General features: G+C 39.5%; 1 protein-coding gene and 1 long non-coding RNA gene across 2 annotated transcripts in view; both read left to right on the top strand.

The window, feature by feature from the left end:
* The window catches only part of LOC121917464 (T-box transcription factor TBX18-like), a 46,472-nt gene extending 36,535 nt beyond the window's left edge, over positions 1-9,937 (top strand). Inside the window, exons 7-8 of the mRNA XM_042443458.1 lie at positions 2,393-2,487; positions 8,907-9,937. Coding sequence (XP_042299392.1) covers positions 2,393-2,487; positions 8,907-9,631 — 820 coding nt within the window. The 3' untranslated portion in view covers positions 9,632-9,937. The remainder of the gene's footprint in view (positions 1-2,392; positions 2,488-8,906) is intronic.
* Positions 9,938-14,545: 4,608 nt separating this feature from the next.
* LOC121917457 lies at positions 14,546-16,447 on the top strand. Its single transcript, XR_006101031.1, has 2 exons — positions 14,546-14,655; positions 15,925-16,447. It is a non-coding gene; the product is annotated as an uncharacterized LOC121917457 (long non-coding RNA).
* The last annotated feature ends 826 nt before the right edge of the window (positions 16,448-17,273 follow it).

The raw sequence follows: 17,273 nt of genomic DNA, 5'->3' as shown, positions 1-17,273 counted from the left end.
CTCTCACATGGTTTGTAGAAACCAGTGGCTTAGTGCCTTAAAAGCAAGATTCTTCTTTCTGAACTTTTGCAAAGAGGAACAGAAGTTATAAACCGAGAACAGGTAGAATTCTTCAAAGAGGCCTTAGAAAATGACCATATAACAATCTATACTTGGGGAGATATGAAAATTTCATTTCTCAAATAGTTCAGGAGAAAAATACAATAGCTTAGTTAAATAAAATTGGCCATTTGGAAGTATAAATTAGGATGGTGATAAAATGTGGAAATTGTTTGAAAGCATCTTGTATAAATTATCACCTTGGCTACAGTCCTCCAGGAGGTGAGCTTTTATCTCTCCTTTAACTACAAACAAAAAGTCTCCATTACCACAGTGAGAGAAGAAAGAAAGCTATTTTTAAAGCTCACATTTTGTTAATACTTTATAACTTTTTCCTGCAGCAATACTGAATCTTTCTGGTACCAAAGACTTAGAGAAGCAATATGATGAGGAAATGCTGGTTCCTTAATATTGCTATGATAAATTCCAATTGTAGTTTGACTTTTGTCTCCAAAGAAACTGAATTCCATGTTAATTGTGCACTGCCTAAAGAAATAATTTGTCTTGTCTGTCCTGAGTATACTGCCAATCACTGTAATTGTGTGACCCCAAGTTCCCATGGAAGGAGAGAAACTGAAAAATGTCTGTTTCTGCCCATCATTCGTAATTTTATAAACTTCTATCATGCTGATCTCCATCTTTTTTATAAACAAAAAATCTCCAAGCATTTTAGCCTTTTCTGTATGAAAAGAGATTGTTGCCATTTTCTGTATTTTTTAACAGCTCTATGATAAAAAACAAACAAACCCTAGTACAGACTTGTAATTGCATGTGTGCTTAAGTGCGTTTCAGAGACCTGTGAGGTCCAAGACAAAATGCTCGTAACAAATGTCTTAAGAATGTGTCTAATAATAGTTATTAGGCTCAGCAATCTCAAAAGACATCCCTGTACCATTTATTTCAATGACTGTATCAGCCTACTGAATTGTATAAATGGGTTTGCCTCTGAGCAAAAGATGGACAATTGAAATACTAGCAACTTCAACAAGTGCCTGCATGGAAAAGCAAGATTAGGGAGGTATTTAAGGTTTGTTTGTTTTTTAGCTTTAAGATGTTTGTTCTAGCAGCTGCAACAAGGAGGAAAGTTGGTGATCTGTGTCTTTAGCATATATTTGTAGGTCACTGTTACCAATGACTATGTGCGCCCTGCAAATGAAGCTTGGATAATATTTTATCAAAAATACTGTCTTGGAAAATATAATTGTTATAATGTAAGTTTTACTCTAATTGTAAAAGTATTTAAGTAAAATGGGGGGTCAGTTTGCATGCAACATTAAGCCGGGATGGGCGCTCCTCATGTATAGCTGGGAGGAGGAGCATAAGCCATGGCTTATGCTTTCGCAGAGGAAAAAATAACTGACATGTTTCTGGTGAAGTAGCAATTATGACTTAAAATGAATTATCGTTTGCTGAACAAGCCAGATTTATATCCAGTGATTTAAAACCGGCAGGGTTAGCAGTTGACTAGAATTTATTTTGAACATGGTACTAGATTTGTACATAATGACAAGCCAGGACAGAAGAAATAAAACTGAATCACAGGTGCGTTATAGACCGCCGCTTTGGGGCAGCCTATAGGCGCTCCTTTCCCCGCCGGATCAGGGCCTCAGCTGCCAGAATGGCAGCCTCTGGGGTCCCGATCCGCCACTTTCCAGGCCATGGGGAAGCGGCAAAAGGGCGCTTCTCCGCGGCCTGGAAAGGGGTGTCCTTGGGTCTTCATGCCCCAAGGACACTCAATGGCGGCGGGGACAAGCAGAAAGGGGCCGCTCAGCCTCTTTCTGCCTTGCGTCACTGACACAGCCATCTAAAGGCTGCGCCAGTGATGCAAATCCTGGAAGGAGCTCCGTTTCAGAGCTCCTTCTGGCGCCGCAGAAAGGGCGTTCTATGCACTCTGGTGCGGCACCACTACGTCACAACCACGTTGCCTCGTTTGGAGGTGGTGCGGTGGTGACATAGCAATGGCGGCCCCCGTGTGGAACGGGCACCGCCATTTTGTACGGACTCGATCTGTACTAGGGTTAGGGGCTTCCGGAAGGGACGCCCCTTTCTAACCCTAGTACGGACCCAGTCCATACTATTACGCCCGTGCGGAACGGGCCACAGTTTGTTAATTGTCTACCAATGCAGGCCTATAGGAGAGAAGAGTACTTCTGAAGTTTCTTTCGCTTTGGGTTTATGGAGAATCATGTATATAGTATTACATGCCAGAGAAAGAACAAAATAATATAATACTGCAAAATATAAGCACATTTTAGATTATTATTCTCATAAAGTGCTCTTTTCTGTTGCCTAGGATGGGATTGGAAGCTTTAGTAGAGTCTTACGCATTCTGGAGACCTTCACTGAGGACACTTACATTTGAAGATATACCTGGGATTGCAAAACAAGGTACTAGTCACATTTACAGATTTCAAAGGCACAAGAATAAACTATTCAGTGTTCATGAGTACAATGTCAGTGTTTGTTTCATTTAGGTCAATGGTAAAAGTTCAGCTGATTTACTGGGCCCTGTATTTATTCTAAAAGTTAGAGGGCAAAATGAGAGTTCACGGTGTCAGCAGGTGCTTACATGGATAGCAATTAAGTGTAATAACAGTGCTCATTTCACTATGTTGCTTATATATGCATTTACAACTAAGCTGAATCATAAAATAAGCATGGAAGGGCTCATCTATTGCTTTGTAAAATATTATATGTTCATTGCAACTAATTATACCAGAAAAGAGCCAGTGTGTTGTAGTGGTTTCAGCATTGGACTGTGACTCTGAAGATCAGGGTTCGACCCCCCATTCAGCCATGGAAACCCTCTGTGTGACGATGGGCAAGTCACACACTCTCCACCCCAGAGAGCTTGGTGATAGGATTGCCTAAGGGTCTCCATAAATCAGAAATGATGCAGGTACACAACAACAAGGTACATTCAAATCTACAGGGAGAAGGCCAATCAGTCAGTCATCAATCAATCACTTTATTTATATCCATGTTTTCCACAAGACTGGGATTTTTTTTTTTTTTGCAAAATCCTCCAAAGAAATTGAATATTTAGAACTCATAAATTGAACTGTTGTTTTGTTGAGCAAACTGGATATGATACTGATTGCATGAATGCAAGTAATGCACAGTGTGTTTTGTAAATAAAAGCCAATTTTGGCTCTGTACAGACAGGCCAACATAAAGCTGCTTCAGGTCTCTTTGGAAGTATGTTGTTTAAATGATGCATGCATCTTAAGAGTCCGGAAGCCGCACCCAAGCCACGCTCCAGTCCTTAGGACTGGAGCGCGGCTTTGGCGCCGCTTCTGAACTCTTAGGACACAAGCATCATTTAAACAACATACTTCCAAAGAGACCCGAAGCAGCTTTATTTTGGCCTGTCTGTATGGGGGTCTTCCTTTTGTTCACATCATGAAAGAGAGTAAGAATGATCTGGAGACTGCTCAGCCTTCCATTGTTATTTTGTTATTTAAATAACAAAAAATTGCACAGTTCACATTGGGAGGACTTGCATACATGGCAGTGCCTGGAACTCTTGGGAGCTGCTGTTGCTTCTGCTGCTTCAGCTTGCCACTGTAATGGCTAATGAAACCACCCAGTGTCAAATCAGATATTTATTTATTAATCATATTTATTCCTGCATTTTCTCCCACACTGCATTCAGGCCAGAAATGATCTGGCAGACAGTTCCATTGCCCCTGTACCCCCAACCAGTGTTTTCCCATTCTTCTATCATCATCATTTCACACACAAAATCAATTGTGAAGGAAAATAATTACACATTGTAGTTTGGTCAGAAGTACCCCTAAAGGGAACAGCCAGTATGGTGTAGTGGTTTGAGTGTTGGACTAGGACTTTGGGAGGCCAGATTTTGAATCTCTGCTCAACCTTGGAAGCCACTGGGTCACTTTGGGCAACTCACACTCTCCCAGACTTAGAGGAAGGCAATGGCAAAACTCCTCTGAAGCAATCTTACCAAGAAATACCCAGGGTTGCCATAAGTGGAAGGAAGGCACATAACAATAACAGCAACCCCCTAAGGGTCTCAAACTTGATTATTTCTGCAGTGTGTTTTGGATCATAGTCATTCTGAGAACTAGCGTGGTCTAATGGCTGACATGTTGTTGGACTTGGACTTAGGCTACCTGGGTTGAATTCTCTGATGATCTGCAAACTCATTTTTTTACAGGCATCAATGTTTTTCTGATGATGAAAGGGGAGATTAAAAATGAACATAAAGTTATCCTGGTATAGATATTTGAATTTAATGGGGATAACTAATATCTTTATTTCATGGTCAAAAAATTATTCATCTTGCCATACTTCAAACAAACAAAAAACCTCCATATTATTTCACACTGAAGATTCTATGTCCTTGCTTAGCTTCATCGCTTTGACCTAGCTAACTTGACTCTTGGAAAGCTACCTTAGTTCCAAAGACACTATTTAGAAAACTTTAATGAATATAACTAAAACAAATCAAGGGGTGATTCAGATTTGAAGTCAGGTATTTACCACCAAAAGAGAGAGCTTTCTGGTGTGCTTCAATGCACCCATGCATTATTTCAGGAGTATGGTGCTGCCAAAGAGAAGCACTTTTGAATCTCAGGGTGCATCTATACTATAGAAATAATGCAGTCTGATACCACAAGTGCAGTAGCTCCATGCTATGGGATTCTGGGATGTGTAGTTTTACAAGGTCTTTAGCCTTCTCTGCCAAAAACTGCTGGTACCTCACAAAAGTACAAACCCCAGGATCCCATAGCATTGAGTCATGGCAGTTAAAACACAAACTGTATTATTTCTGCAGTGCAGATTATACTTCAGTGACTTCAATAGAGATATTAAGTTAGGTGTGGGTAAAGTGCAGTCAGCATACCACATACAGCTCTCAGTTACTTTTTGCACATATCACCCAATTTAGGGAGCCATTTTTATCCCAGAATGCCCTCTACTGCCCTCCAAGTGGAGGTGGTATTGGCCATTTTGCTGCAATTGAGAACATCTGATTCAAAAGAGGATGTAACTGGATGTCCACTTACTGTATTGGGGGGGGGGAAAAAGACCTATATTGGCCTAAAAAGGTGAAGGGAAAATTTCCCCCAAGTTCAGCAAAATGAACTTGGAGGCTTTGGAGGTGCTGCTTGACATTTGGGGGCATTTTTCCAGGTGTATTCCAAAAATTCAAGGGGAGATGGGATGGTATGAGAGTAAAATATGGATGAGGGCACTAGGATCCCATAGCCCCAGTTAATGGCAATTGGTTATTCCTGTGTTAAGTTCACATTTAACAGTGCTGGCCTGTATATGTCTACTCAGAAGTAATTCCAGTGTGTTCATTGCAACTTCTTTCCAAGTAGTTGTGTGTAGATTTACACTCTAATTCTCTCTCATCTGCAATTAATGTGACTTAAACAATTAATTTTGGGTGTAACACAGATGAGGCATTTTTGTCAGTAGCTGTCATTATAAGATCTTGCCAAACAAAGTAATTTGTAGTGTAATAAACGCCCGCTGTGCCTGTTAGATAAATTTCTTTTTAGAAACTGTTTACTTAACATAACAGGAATCCCAGTTTTCTTCCCCTCCAAGCTGTTTCAAAAAAGATGCATGAAACACTGAAAAGGGTTAGAAACTTATGCAAAAAGATACATAAACTTATTCTGAAATCAAGATCCATTTCTGTTGCCTCAGAATGTCAGGGCATGGGGGTGGGGAGGAGGAAATCTTCCCTGGGATATGAATACAGGCAACAAAAATCCAGATTGGTTCAGTTTTGGCAAAGTAAGAGGAAAAATGTGCGTGTCGCAAATATCTTTGATGGAAAGTTAGCTTTGGATCTGAACTTTGCATTACAGAGATGCTAAAGAGCGTATAGGTCCCTTAGGACTGTTCAATATTAATTGCCGAGGATTATGGGGATGTAAAATATCCCTCCTGAATGTGCCTAAGGAGCAGCATTGATTTAGAAAAGAGAGGTCATGTTAATGAGTTTTCTTCTATATATGCCTTCTTTAAAAAGAATGTTCTTCCCTCCCCTCGCTGCTTTGGGGCCACACAAGCTGTGGAAGTTATTGCTGGTGTTAGCAGGTGTTTAGTGTGAGAGAGAGCAAGCAAACTCTTCCATATGATATCCTTTGCTATATCTTTGGCCTGGGATAACATTTAGAGAGCATACTGGTGCCCTGTGGTCTTTCAAACTTTCTTCCAACTTACCCAGGGATTTTAGAGCTGGGGAAGGCTCTTAGGCTGCATCTGCACTGCAGAAATAATGCAGTTTTACACTGCTTTAACTGCCATAGTGCCATCCTATGCAATTCTAGGATTTGTAGTTTGTGAGGCACCTTCATTCATTGGTAGAGAAGGCTAAAGACCTTGTAAAACTACAAATCCCAGGATTCCATACTTAAAGTGTGTCAAACTGTGTTATTTCTGCAGTGCAGATGCAGCCACAGACTTCTGATTATGAGAGGAACTGACTCCCCATATTTAATGTCTAAAACATTTTTATGTAATTGCCTTGAATTGTTTTATATCATTTTTGATGTCTGATACAAAATGTAGGCTAAGACAGAGGAAGGTACACTTCAGTGGAATGTAAAAGAAGTTTACGAGTGGACAAAAAGAAACAGAAAAAAAGAATGGCTGCACCCATTTTATAGGTACAACCCACACTTAGGAGATATGCACTTACTTCCAAGTAAAAAAGGGAATATACTTGGAGGTCTATGCTATACGTCTAACATAATTTGTAGTTTTACACAGCTCAAAAACTAGCCAGGAGGACTATGCATAGGAAATGAATAAATATTCCTGTTTTTCAGGTGAGGACACTGAGGTTGAGAGAGACAGAAATAGCACAAAGGCAGAGAATATTTTTAATCTGCAGTTTTGCTTGCTAGAGCTGTATTTATGAAATGCCTCAAAATGAAACTAGAAATTCCCTTTTGAAGCAGCAATATAAAATTTTTAAGTAAATAAGCTACTGGGAATCAGAAGCTTTTACACTTGTACATTTAATACGGGCTTAATATCATGGCCATCACACCCAAAGCCAATTCAGGGATGGTCAGGTTGAGACAAAATTACTGGTACAAAAGATATAGCAGGCATTTTACCACAAAGAAAGCCCATATTACATTTTGCTGTGGTGGTCCCCCCAACCATGAAAAGGATGGCATTGGAAGTGCTGTTTCTTGGTGAGAATCATACTCCTCACTCTGACAAGGCCAATGATGCAGTCAGACAAAGGCTTATGTAAAGTGCACAGAAAACTGAACAAAGAATCTCTACTGCACAGAAGTAAGGGGGGGAAAAGATTCCGCTTAAACTTTAGGAGGAACTTCCTGATGGTAAGAGCTATTCAAGAGTGGAATACACTGCCTTGAAGTATAGTGGAGTCTCCAGAGGTTTTTAAATGGAGGCTGGATGGCCATCTGTCAGGAGTGCATGACAGGGAGTTGGACTGGATGGCCCTTGTGTTCTCTCCCAGCTCTGTGTTTCCATGATTCCTAGTTCTCCCCCTGTCCATTCTAGAAGCTCCAAATATAGAAAAGCTGGGCAGCTATGGGAGAATTCTTCCCCTACTCCCTTTCATAGTTAGGCTGAAAGATTGCCATGCAAGACCTTTGAGTTCTTGACAGGAACACCATGATCTCAGGTCTTCTTATTTAGAGGAATGCCATTCTGAGTAAACAGCTCAGTGTGCCCTTACTCCAACAGTCTCTATTCTGAGTATAAGAATCAATCCTTTATTACTGTTTCTAACTGTGCCGTAACATTATGTGCCCAGAGGAGATACACGTGACACATTCTGTTGATAACAAGGGCCACAGTCCCTGCACTGTACTACAACCAACAACACATGAGGATTTATGAACACATCAAAATTTATGAGCAATCTGCATGTTTGCCTGTTATAAAATTCATAGTATGTATGGCTTTTCATTGCCATATGTGTTTCTTGGGTGGCAAGAGCTATTAATTTGATCTGCTAAGGAACAGTGACACAATTTGCAGTGGCTTGGACAAGCACAAACACCACACTTTCTGTTATAAAGACCAATCTCTGGAGGCAGCTGACTAAATTCACTACATGGTTTTCATAGATTTGTGCACATTTTTAATATCTCTAGTATAATGAGGAGAGCATAAATTACAGAAATTGCATTTATATTACTCTTTGAGGATTATCTGCTGAGCATTTATGAGTCTTCAGGCGAAAGAAAGTTACCTTCAGCCAAACTAACTTACACAGATAACCTTGGATATTATAACCTATGAGTTTTAGTGTATAGTGTATTTAGAATGCAGGGAGGTAAGATGCTGAGTTCAAATCCATCGTAATCTAGGAAGTTCACTTGTTTGCCTTTATCTTAGTCTCACAGCAGTGTTGTCAAGGTAAAATGGTGGAGGTTTGGTTCAACCAGTAGGCAGAATGAGATAGTGGATGCAAGTGGTGGGTGCTAGGGAATGAAGTGTGTTGGTGTTGATGGGCTCTTGGCAGTTCCATCTGCACCCCTTTACTGTTCTAGGAAACATTTCTATGTGCTCAATGTGCCCTTTTTCTGACTTGCATCCCTTAAGCTATCCCGCTGCTGAGTCCTATTGATAATGTTGACGTAGGATTTGATTACAGCTCCTGTGGGCAGAAGGGATAAATACCTTCTTTCCTTTGCCTCAACAAGCAAAAAGTTTTCCGCCTGGTCTAACCTTATTTAAGCCATCCTAAAGTTAGATAACTAAAGGATAGTTACATAAGACAAGGAAGATAGGCCTATTTTAATTGAGTTTTATATTTTAATGTTCTCTTCCAGGAAATGCTGGATCCCCCACTTTGCTCCAGGGTTCTGGAAATGGAGTACCAACCACTCATTCCCACCTTCTTCCTGGATCTCCTTGTTCTTCTCCAGCCTTTCACCTTGCTCCCAACACCAGCCAGCTCTGTAGCCTCGCTCCAGCTGATTACACAGCTTGTGCCCGCTCAGGTCTAGCCCTTAACAGATACAGCACTTCCTTGGCTGAAACATACAACAGGCTTACAAACCAAACCACTGAGACCTTTGCAACTCCAAGGACTCCCTCATATGTTGGTGTGTCAAGTGGTTCATCTGTGAACATGCCTGTGACAGGCAGTGATGGTGATGGATTCAGCTGTTCCCAGGCAGGCTTATCAATGCAGATTTCGGGGATGTCTCCACAGCTCCAGTATATTATGCCTTCCCCATCCAACAATGCCTTTGCTACAAATCAAACCCACCAGAGCTCCTACAACACTTTTAGGCTGCACAGCCCTTGTGCTCTCTATGGATACAACTTCTCCACATCCCCCAAACTGGCTGCCAGTCCTGAGAAAATTGTTTCTTCCCAAGGAAGTTTCTTGGGGTCTTCGCCAAGTGGAACCATGACCGATCGGCAGATGTTGCCCCCTGTAGAAGGAGTGCACTTACTTAGCAGCGGGGGACAGCAGAATTTCTTTGACTCTAGGACCCTAGGAAGCTTAACACTGTCATCATCTCAAGTATCTGCACATATGGTTTGATAAAGCCTTTGTAAAATGAAAAAAGTAGAGAGAATGTGAGTTCTTCCAATGTATTCCTTTGGGGGATAATGCTAAAGGAGATTTATGTACCTTATAAGGTGTTTATGGTTGTTGTTATCATTATTATTATTATTTTAATTAAATCACCAGAGGAAGTTGGACTGAATATTTTGACTTGCCTGTGGGCAGATATTTGAATATGCTCTCATCTTCTGAGTTAAGCCTCGTTTGTTTGCAGAGCTGCCCATTTAGTCTCCTGGTAGTGTACAATTCATTTTATAACACATTGGGCCATATGCAACAAATTAAGCAGGACTTCCTTCAGCATTCTTTCCCCCACATCTTTCCCTCTTTAGAGAGAAAAACAACACTCAGGTCTGATTTAGAAGAAACAAAAAGAAAACACTTAAAAAAATTAGGAATATGTGCATCTGTGTGTGTACATGCACATACACACACCAATTTATAACAAATCTCCCTAACGTATTCTTACTACAATGAGCTGATGCCATCATGCATGCATTTCTTCTCTGTTGTAAGAGAGATAATAAACACTTGTGCTTTCATTAGGCTTAGTCCAGACACGTAGTTGTGATTTTACTTCTCAAGCTTTTATGGGGTTTCTGGCTTTTCAAAGCCATGCCCTTGTTATTATGATGTATTATTAGCATACAAATACCTACTGGCAAAATACAGATGCAATGGTAAAGATCTAAATTAATCAGTGGAAAGGGCAATTTTTTTACAGATGGAATTTAAAGTGGGTTTGCTCCATTTTAAGAGAGTATGAAAGATTTTCTAAAGAGATTTTATATTTTAAAATATTAAATATATATGTTTTCAAAAATATTAAGACAGGACTTTTAAAATTTTCCCATAAACTTACTTTTAAAGAATGATGTTAGAATAATATTTCTAGAATGTGAGTATTCCCTAACACTACAAGATTTTGCCCATATATACCTTTGTTGCTGTATAGATCTTATTGCCAGCTTGTTTTGACCATAAACTGACGATAAATTTTGTATCATCTGAACTGTTTTTCCAAAATCAGCATCTACAGTGTCTTGAAAGCTGCTTCCAAATTTAGGGGGAACTTAGCATCTGACATAATACAAGGAGTGACAGAGTGAAAAAAATTAACAATCCAGGTGTGCCTCAGTAGACTTGCAGAAATAAGAGTATACATTTCTTCCAGTCTCTTTAAAATCCAGCACCAGGGATGGAGACAGTATGGCTCTCTGGGCTGCAATCTCATCATCTTCCACAGAATATTGAGTATTCTGGCTGGGGATGTTGGGAGTTGGAGTCCAATAACATCTCAGAGGAGGCACACAGTCACTACCTTTGCCCTCCAATAGACAATTTTAAAAGATGATTGGAACAAAAATACAGGGTATACACTTTCTGATGTATTCCCATAGTTTTAGATTCTCTCCCTTCCTTAATTTATTCTATTCTTAATCTATTCTGCCTCAATATGAAAATCCCTTAGATGGTTTAGCAGGCTGGAGGAGAGTGTAAACAAAACTCTTCATTGGAATAAGATAAACTATGTTAGCAATTCCACTTGATTTTATGCCTGTTTTTTCTTTCAAATATTTGTTGTCTTGACAGTAGGCCTTAAGAGAAAGAAAGCACCACAATCACAGACCTGCTACACAAAATAGTAGCTTTTAAAAAAATCATAGGAGGAAAAAGGCACATACAACTACTCAAGTTTTCAGATTAACAGTTCGTTGCATAAATGGAATGGTGAGATCAGAAGCATCCTTTATAACTTTAAGCTCACAAATGTACTGTTTGGCTATTCCTATAGACACTTCAAAATTTCAGATTGCTGTCAGATCTAATAGGTTCTGACAAGTACTTCTTATTTTCTTATAGTTCTAAGTTGTCAGAATTTGGACTTAATTGCTTCAGGCTAATTTTGAGATGTTTTAGATGCCAAATTTAAACTTTCTGGCTACACTCCAGTTTAAAAATTGGGATCTAAAAAGCCTTGTGCGTAAGCAAGCAGTATTTGTGCACGTGTGCAGGATTGTCTCCAATTTTCCCTTTCAGCAGCATTCTCTGTCATCACTTTGATTTCTGCCCTGGAAAGCTCATAGACATTCTTCTGTGTGTGGCTATAAAGGCAGAGCTAGAAAAGGAATGGAGAGGAAATGTGCAGCAACGCACACATGGGAGATTTTCCCCTGTCTGATAATCAGGGAAGAAAAAGGCATACTCCTGGCAAAGTCGCAGAAGATTTTCTGATGACGTTGCGCTTATCCAGGACTTAGCCCATGAGGATCCAGGAATGCTCCAACAACAAACCATTCCCAGGACTTCCCCATGAATGGTTTGTTGCTGGAGCATTTCTGGATCTCCATGGGTTAAGTCCTGAATAAGCACAATGTATTTGAAAATCTTGAGCACGATTATGCAACTTTGCCAGGAGTATGCCTTTTACTCCCAGCCTTTTCACCCCATCTGATAATCTCCATGGTTTTCTGTCAATATTAGATGTCCTCTTGAACCATTTAAATAAGTAGGCTTAAGCACCGTTGTATACTACTCATTTGTGAATCTATTTATTCTGCTAACTATGTGGCTATAATTCCTGATGCCTTGAGGAAAGACTGAGTTATGTCCACTCAGAGAACTTCTAGAATTACACATCAAAAGGCCAGGTGCTTCTACTCCACCCTTTCCTCCTTTAATGGATATTGTGTAGTAAGAAAGAAGCAGCAGTAAGAAAACAGAAGGGTTCAAAATAGTAGATATGTGGGCCAACCTGCTATGTCCAAAAATTCCATTTGTGAAGTAGGGCAACTGCAAGATAAAGGCTTGTCTGGTAGCATCTGAGTTACACTACTGTCACAAAACAACATTTGATTTGGAGTTTTGAATCTTCTTACTGTAGCCACATTATTCCAGTGTGATTTATCTAAAAGAAGCAGAATTGATCTTATAAAAAGTTTAATGTGACAGAAATGTTTATGCCAATGACTAAAAGCAAACATGGCAGCCCCAATATTGTCAAGTTATTCTCCCCCATCCCCCCTTGTATTAAGGATTTCTCTGAATTGCAAAATTAAGATATGGGACCTCTTGGGAGACCTCATGAGGTTTTTGGTGCTTTATTTCATTATTACTATAGTAAAGTGTTTGGTAGTTATTCCCAGCAAGGCAGTATTTGATTCACTATGTCAGTACAAAAAGTAGCCAAATGGTCAAATATATCAAAAGGTGTTAGATAAAATTTGCACAAAATTAAGAGCATATAGGATATTGCTGTTATGAAATTTGATTCAGTTATTTATAATACAACAGTTAATTCAAAGTGTGTAACTAAGTATGTTTTGAATTGTATGTTGCCACCTAAAGAGGCATTTGTTAAAAATGAGCCACTGATTAGGAAAAGATCTTAGTGCCTTATAGTACAAACTTCATCCCGACAGAACCTGATGGATGTGTGTGCACAGGCTGTAAGGCCATCTTCACTGCAGCTTCTACTGGATTTCCATCATCCTGTCTTTTTGTAATAATTTCTTTTCATATAATAAAGCCACCATATTGTAGTTGTAGCTGCTTTCCCATAAAATGCAGTTTCTGTTGTACATAGTAAATGACGTGTGATTACAAAGTCCATCTTTTCATGGAATATAATGAATGCCAAATAAGCAGTATATCAATAATTATATATAGCTGTATTTTGTTTTGTTTTTTAAAATCACAGAAATGATATTAAAGTGTGTATCTAAAAACACTTTTTATTAAATTTTGAAAATAAAAATATGCTTTAAAAAACAATTAATTCCACAGCATCATCTTTAGAAATGTGTCATAAATTGCATTTACCTCTTGCACTTTCTTCTCAGGGGAACTTTCACTAACTGATATCGCTGTTCATGGCTTTCTTCTTCCTGACATTAACTTTCTAATAAGGCAGAAGTTCCATTTTAGGTCAGAAATAGGAATGCAGCATCTAGCATCCCTGACCATTGATTATGCTAAGCTGGTGGTCTTACAAGTTGGAGTCTGGCAACATTACCTGAAAGTTACATTTTCTCCAACTGTTTTACATACTGAACAAGAGAAATGGGTATTTCTTGAAATTACCACTCTTTTCACTCCTTTCTTCAGCATAGTTTGAAGCAAGGAAACCCTCAAACATCTACAGTGGCTTAACTTGGGATGTAGTAAACAAAAGCCATCAGAAACATAACAGAAAATCTTCAGCTTTCTGGATCTGAACAGTGGAAAACATGTAAAGACCCCCAACAAACCATAGAGGAAAATGTGAAGATTGATCTGGTTTCAATATGTTACTACAGTTAGTGTTTAAATGTAACCAGCTGCAGCTTAGTGAAATGGAGTGGGGAGGAGAGAAAGAGAAAATACAGTCCCACAAATAGGGAAAATAGCCCTTTGGTCAAATTTGGATGTGGATGTGAGGACTGGTTTTTCTTCTTCTTCTTTTTTTAAAAGACACCCCCCTCATTTTCAGTGCCTGAAGTCTCAGGTGTTAAAAGATGAGGAAATAATGAAGTACCACTCGAATGTCATTTGTAGGCAATAACATCTGCAACCCTGCGAGAGTGTTCCAAATGTATGAAAAGTATGTGGCTTGCCTTACATGTTTAAATTTAAACCTGTTGCTATCTGTCCCCTCTCTGTCATTTGAAGGTGAAGGTCATGATGAATGTTGAGCACATGAAGAGCCTAATGCTGACAGCTAACCAGCCAGGTTTTTATTTTGGAACACAGGAATGAGCGACTTGCAGGGCTGAACTAACCCCCAACAGATCACTGCTATTTGCCACATGTCCGAACTCATTCCAAAAGGTGATGATGAGATGAGAGCCATTTATCGGGTGCATCTAGAAAATTAACACTTATGTGTGTGCACATTTCACTTGGCCTTGAGCCTTTCCCTGAGTTTTCCCCAAAGTGTGTGGTCTCCATCGCTACCACTAATTCATATAACAAGAATATATTGATTTTAGGAAATGGATCAGCTGCTGAACAGCATAATGGTGAGTAGCACTAAATGGTTGCTTGTGGTACCTGGTGGAACAGGCAGGAGTCTGGAAAGTTACTGGGTCTGTTGACATGGCGATTGTGGGAACTGTAGTAGAAAAACTTTCTCAAGCTCTGGGAACATTCAGAGAGCCTCCAAAGGCCCCATGTTTCATGTATTCATGTATGTGCAGAAAATCATCAATAAGCACTGAGGGGGGAAAAAACTTCAATAAGCATTGAGAAAAAGGGAACCGATAAATGGGATTTTACAGTAGTAAATTTTGTTTATTGATTCTTATTAAGTTCAGGGAAGGATGATTAGGAATTTGATAATTCTACACCTCCGAACACTGACAAATTTAAAATGTACCCCCTTCCTGAGCCCACATGCACCACAGCCAAATAAATCTAAAATAAATGGAAAACCTGTTGGTGTCCTCAAAGACACCTAGGGACTAGAGATTATAACTTCCCTGCCTCTTATTTTTCCCCTTTTCTATGTACCCTATTCCTTTGGTAGACACTTGTTTTTCAGAATTAATTTATTTCGTTCTGGTACATTGTGGGATTTAGAAAGGAGGAAGTGCTTTTACAAATTTTCAACCTTTTTGATGCAGAATTATCTAAATTCCTAATCATGTCTCTGTGAACTTAGTGGAAATAAAAAAGAAAAAAACTGCCAAGTATTTTATCAATGTAGATTCCCATTTGCCAGCTCCCCTTCAAAGAAGGATTTAGCACATACTATTCTAGGCAGTGAAAGCCAGTGTGCTACATTGTGGTTTAAGTACTGGACTAGGACACTAGGAGACCATGGTTTGAATCCCCAGTGGATTCCTGCTGGGTGACCTTGGGCATGTCACACTCTCTCAGCCTTAGAGGAAAACAATGGCAATCCTCCTCCCCCGAACCAACCTTGCCAAGAAAAATCCATGATAGGGTTGCCTTAGAATTGCCATAAGTCAGAAATGACTTGAAGGAACCCAGCAATAAGTAACAGTATTGTAGCCTAAATATCATTAAGGCACCATATCTTGTGTGATTTTGGAAGCAGGAACAGGGTTGATTAGTACTTGAATGGGGTCTGCCAAGGAATATTAAATGCCGTAGACAGACTTTTAGAGGAAGGCAATGACAATCTATGTCTAATTATTCCTTGCTTATGAAAAATCTATGAAATTTATGAGGTGGCCAAAAATCAACAGGTGACTTAAAGGCGTGCTTACTATTTAATAGGTATGTCTTTTTCTGGACATAAATCCATCATCTTCTGGATGTTCCAGGTATTGCTTGAGCAATCTGAATGAAAAGAAAAACACTGCATCTGAAGAAAGACTCAAACATGAGAAACTGGGGACTATTACAAGCAGAAACACGGAAGGAATGGTACCTCCACCTCTGTATGTTTTCCTCCTTTTTGCCCTGGAGGGAATGGAATGGAATGGAATAGAATTGGAGCCAACTGAGGTTTGACATGAGTTATCCATAAGACATCCACCATCACTACTGTCCTTGTTCATTGATCCAAATAGTCTTGCAAGTTATGCAGCACATGGCTAAGGAGGTGCTCCAACCATCTGACACATCATTGGTGTTTTGGAGCTATCCTTTCCACTTTCATTTGACCTGGAATCAGTGGAGCTGTCCTATGACTTGGCTTGTTATTGTTCAGCCAACAGAGTGGACAGTTAAGACCAGCCTTCTTGTTTTCCACTGAATTCTATTTTAGCAATAGAATGACATGTCTTTCCCTCTTTCCCCTTTTAATTCTGTTTATTCCCTTAATTAAATGATATTTGAACAATTTTCATTTGCTGTTCTTTTCTCTTTTTGTTTTTGCCATAAAATTGCGACAGAATTGGTTTAGCTCCCTAGTTACTGTTTCTGTGGCATCTATATTGTCTGTCTGTTTGTATTAGCTTGCCCTCTTGCTTCTGATCTAGGGCATTCTATTTGTTCTGCTGTTTTTACAAATTCCAGTCTCTTGGAACACATCTTTCTCTTTCTGTGCTCCTTTAATTTGCTCTTTAAAATAATTATGAATTATTGTCTGATACAGTTTTTGAGTGGAGCAGTTTTCATAGTTTTTCTTTTAAGTGGCTTCCACCCACATAATTAAATACTCTTGCTCTTTTATCTTTTCTTTTCCTTCTTTTTTTTTGGGGGGGGGCTCTTTCTTTTTCCCTTTCTCCTCATTTTCTGGCTATGGTGAGTTCCTTCCTTCCTTCCTTCCTCATCCTGGAAGAATTACAAGTCCCAGCTAGAGGAGCCCCAATGAATCAATGGGGTTTACATAAGTCCTGACTTACTGTTCAGCAATTGATTGAACAGCCAGTTCAAGTTGGCAAATCCAGGCAGGACTGCCTGAAATCCTGGTTTGCTACTGTCAATCAGTATAGATCAGGTGTGGGAAACATGTGGTCCTCCAGATGTTGTATGACTGAAGTTCCCAGCATTCTTCACTATCAACTACTCTGGTTAGTGCTGCTGGGACTTGTGATCCAAAAATATCTGGAGGCTACGTGATTCCTATCTGTGTTAACAGATAATATTGGGCTAGATGGATATGGTCTATCATTTTAGTATTGTTTGTTGTGGGTTTTTCAGGCTATGTGGCCATGTTCTAAAAAAA

The sequence above is a fragment of the Sceloporus undulatus genome, unplaced genomic scaffold (genome assembly GCF_019175285.1).
Source record: "Sceloporus undulatus isolate JIND9_A2432 ecotype Alabama unplaced genomic scaffold, SceUnd_v1.1 scaffold_19, whole genome shotgun sequence".
Lineage (NCBI taxonomy): Eukaryota > Metazoa > Chordata > Lepidosauria > Squamata > Phrynosomatidae > Sceloporus > Sceloporus undulatus.
This window is presented reverse-complemented; position numbering and strand designations above follow the sequence as displayed.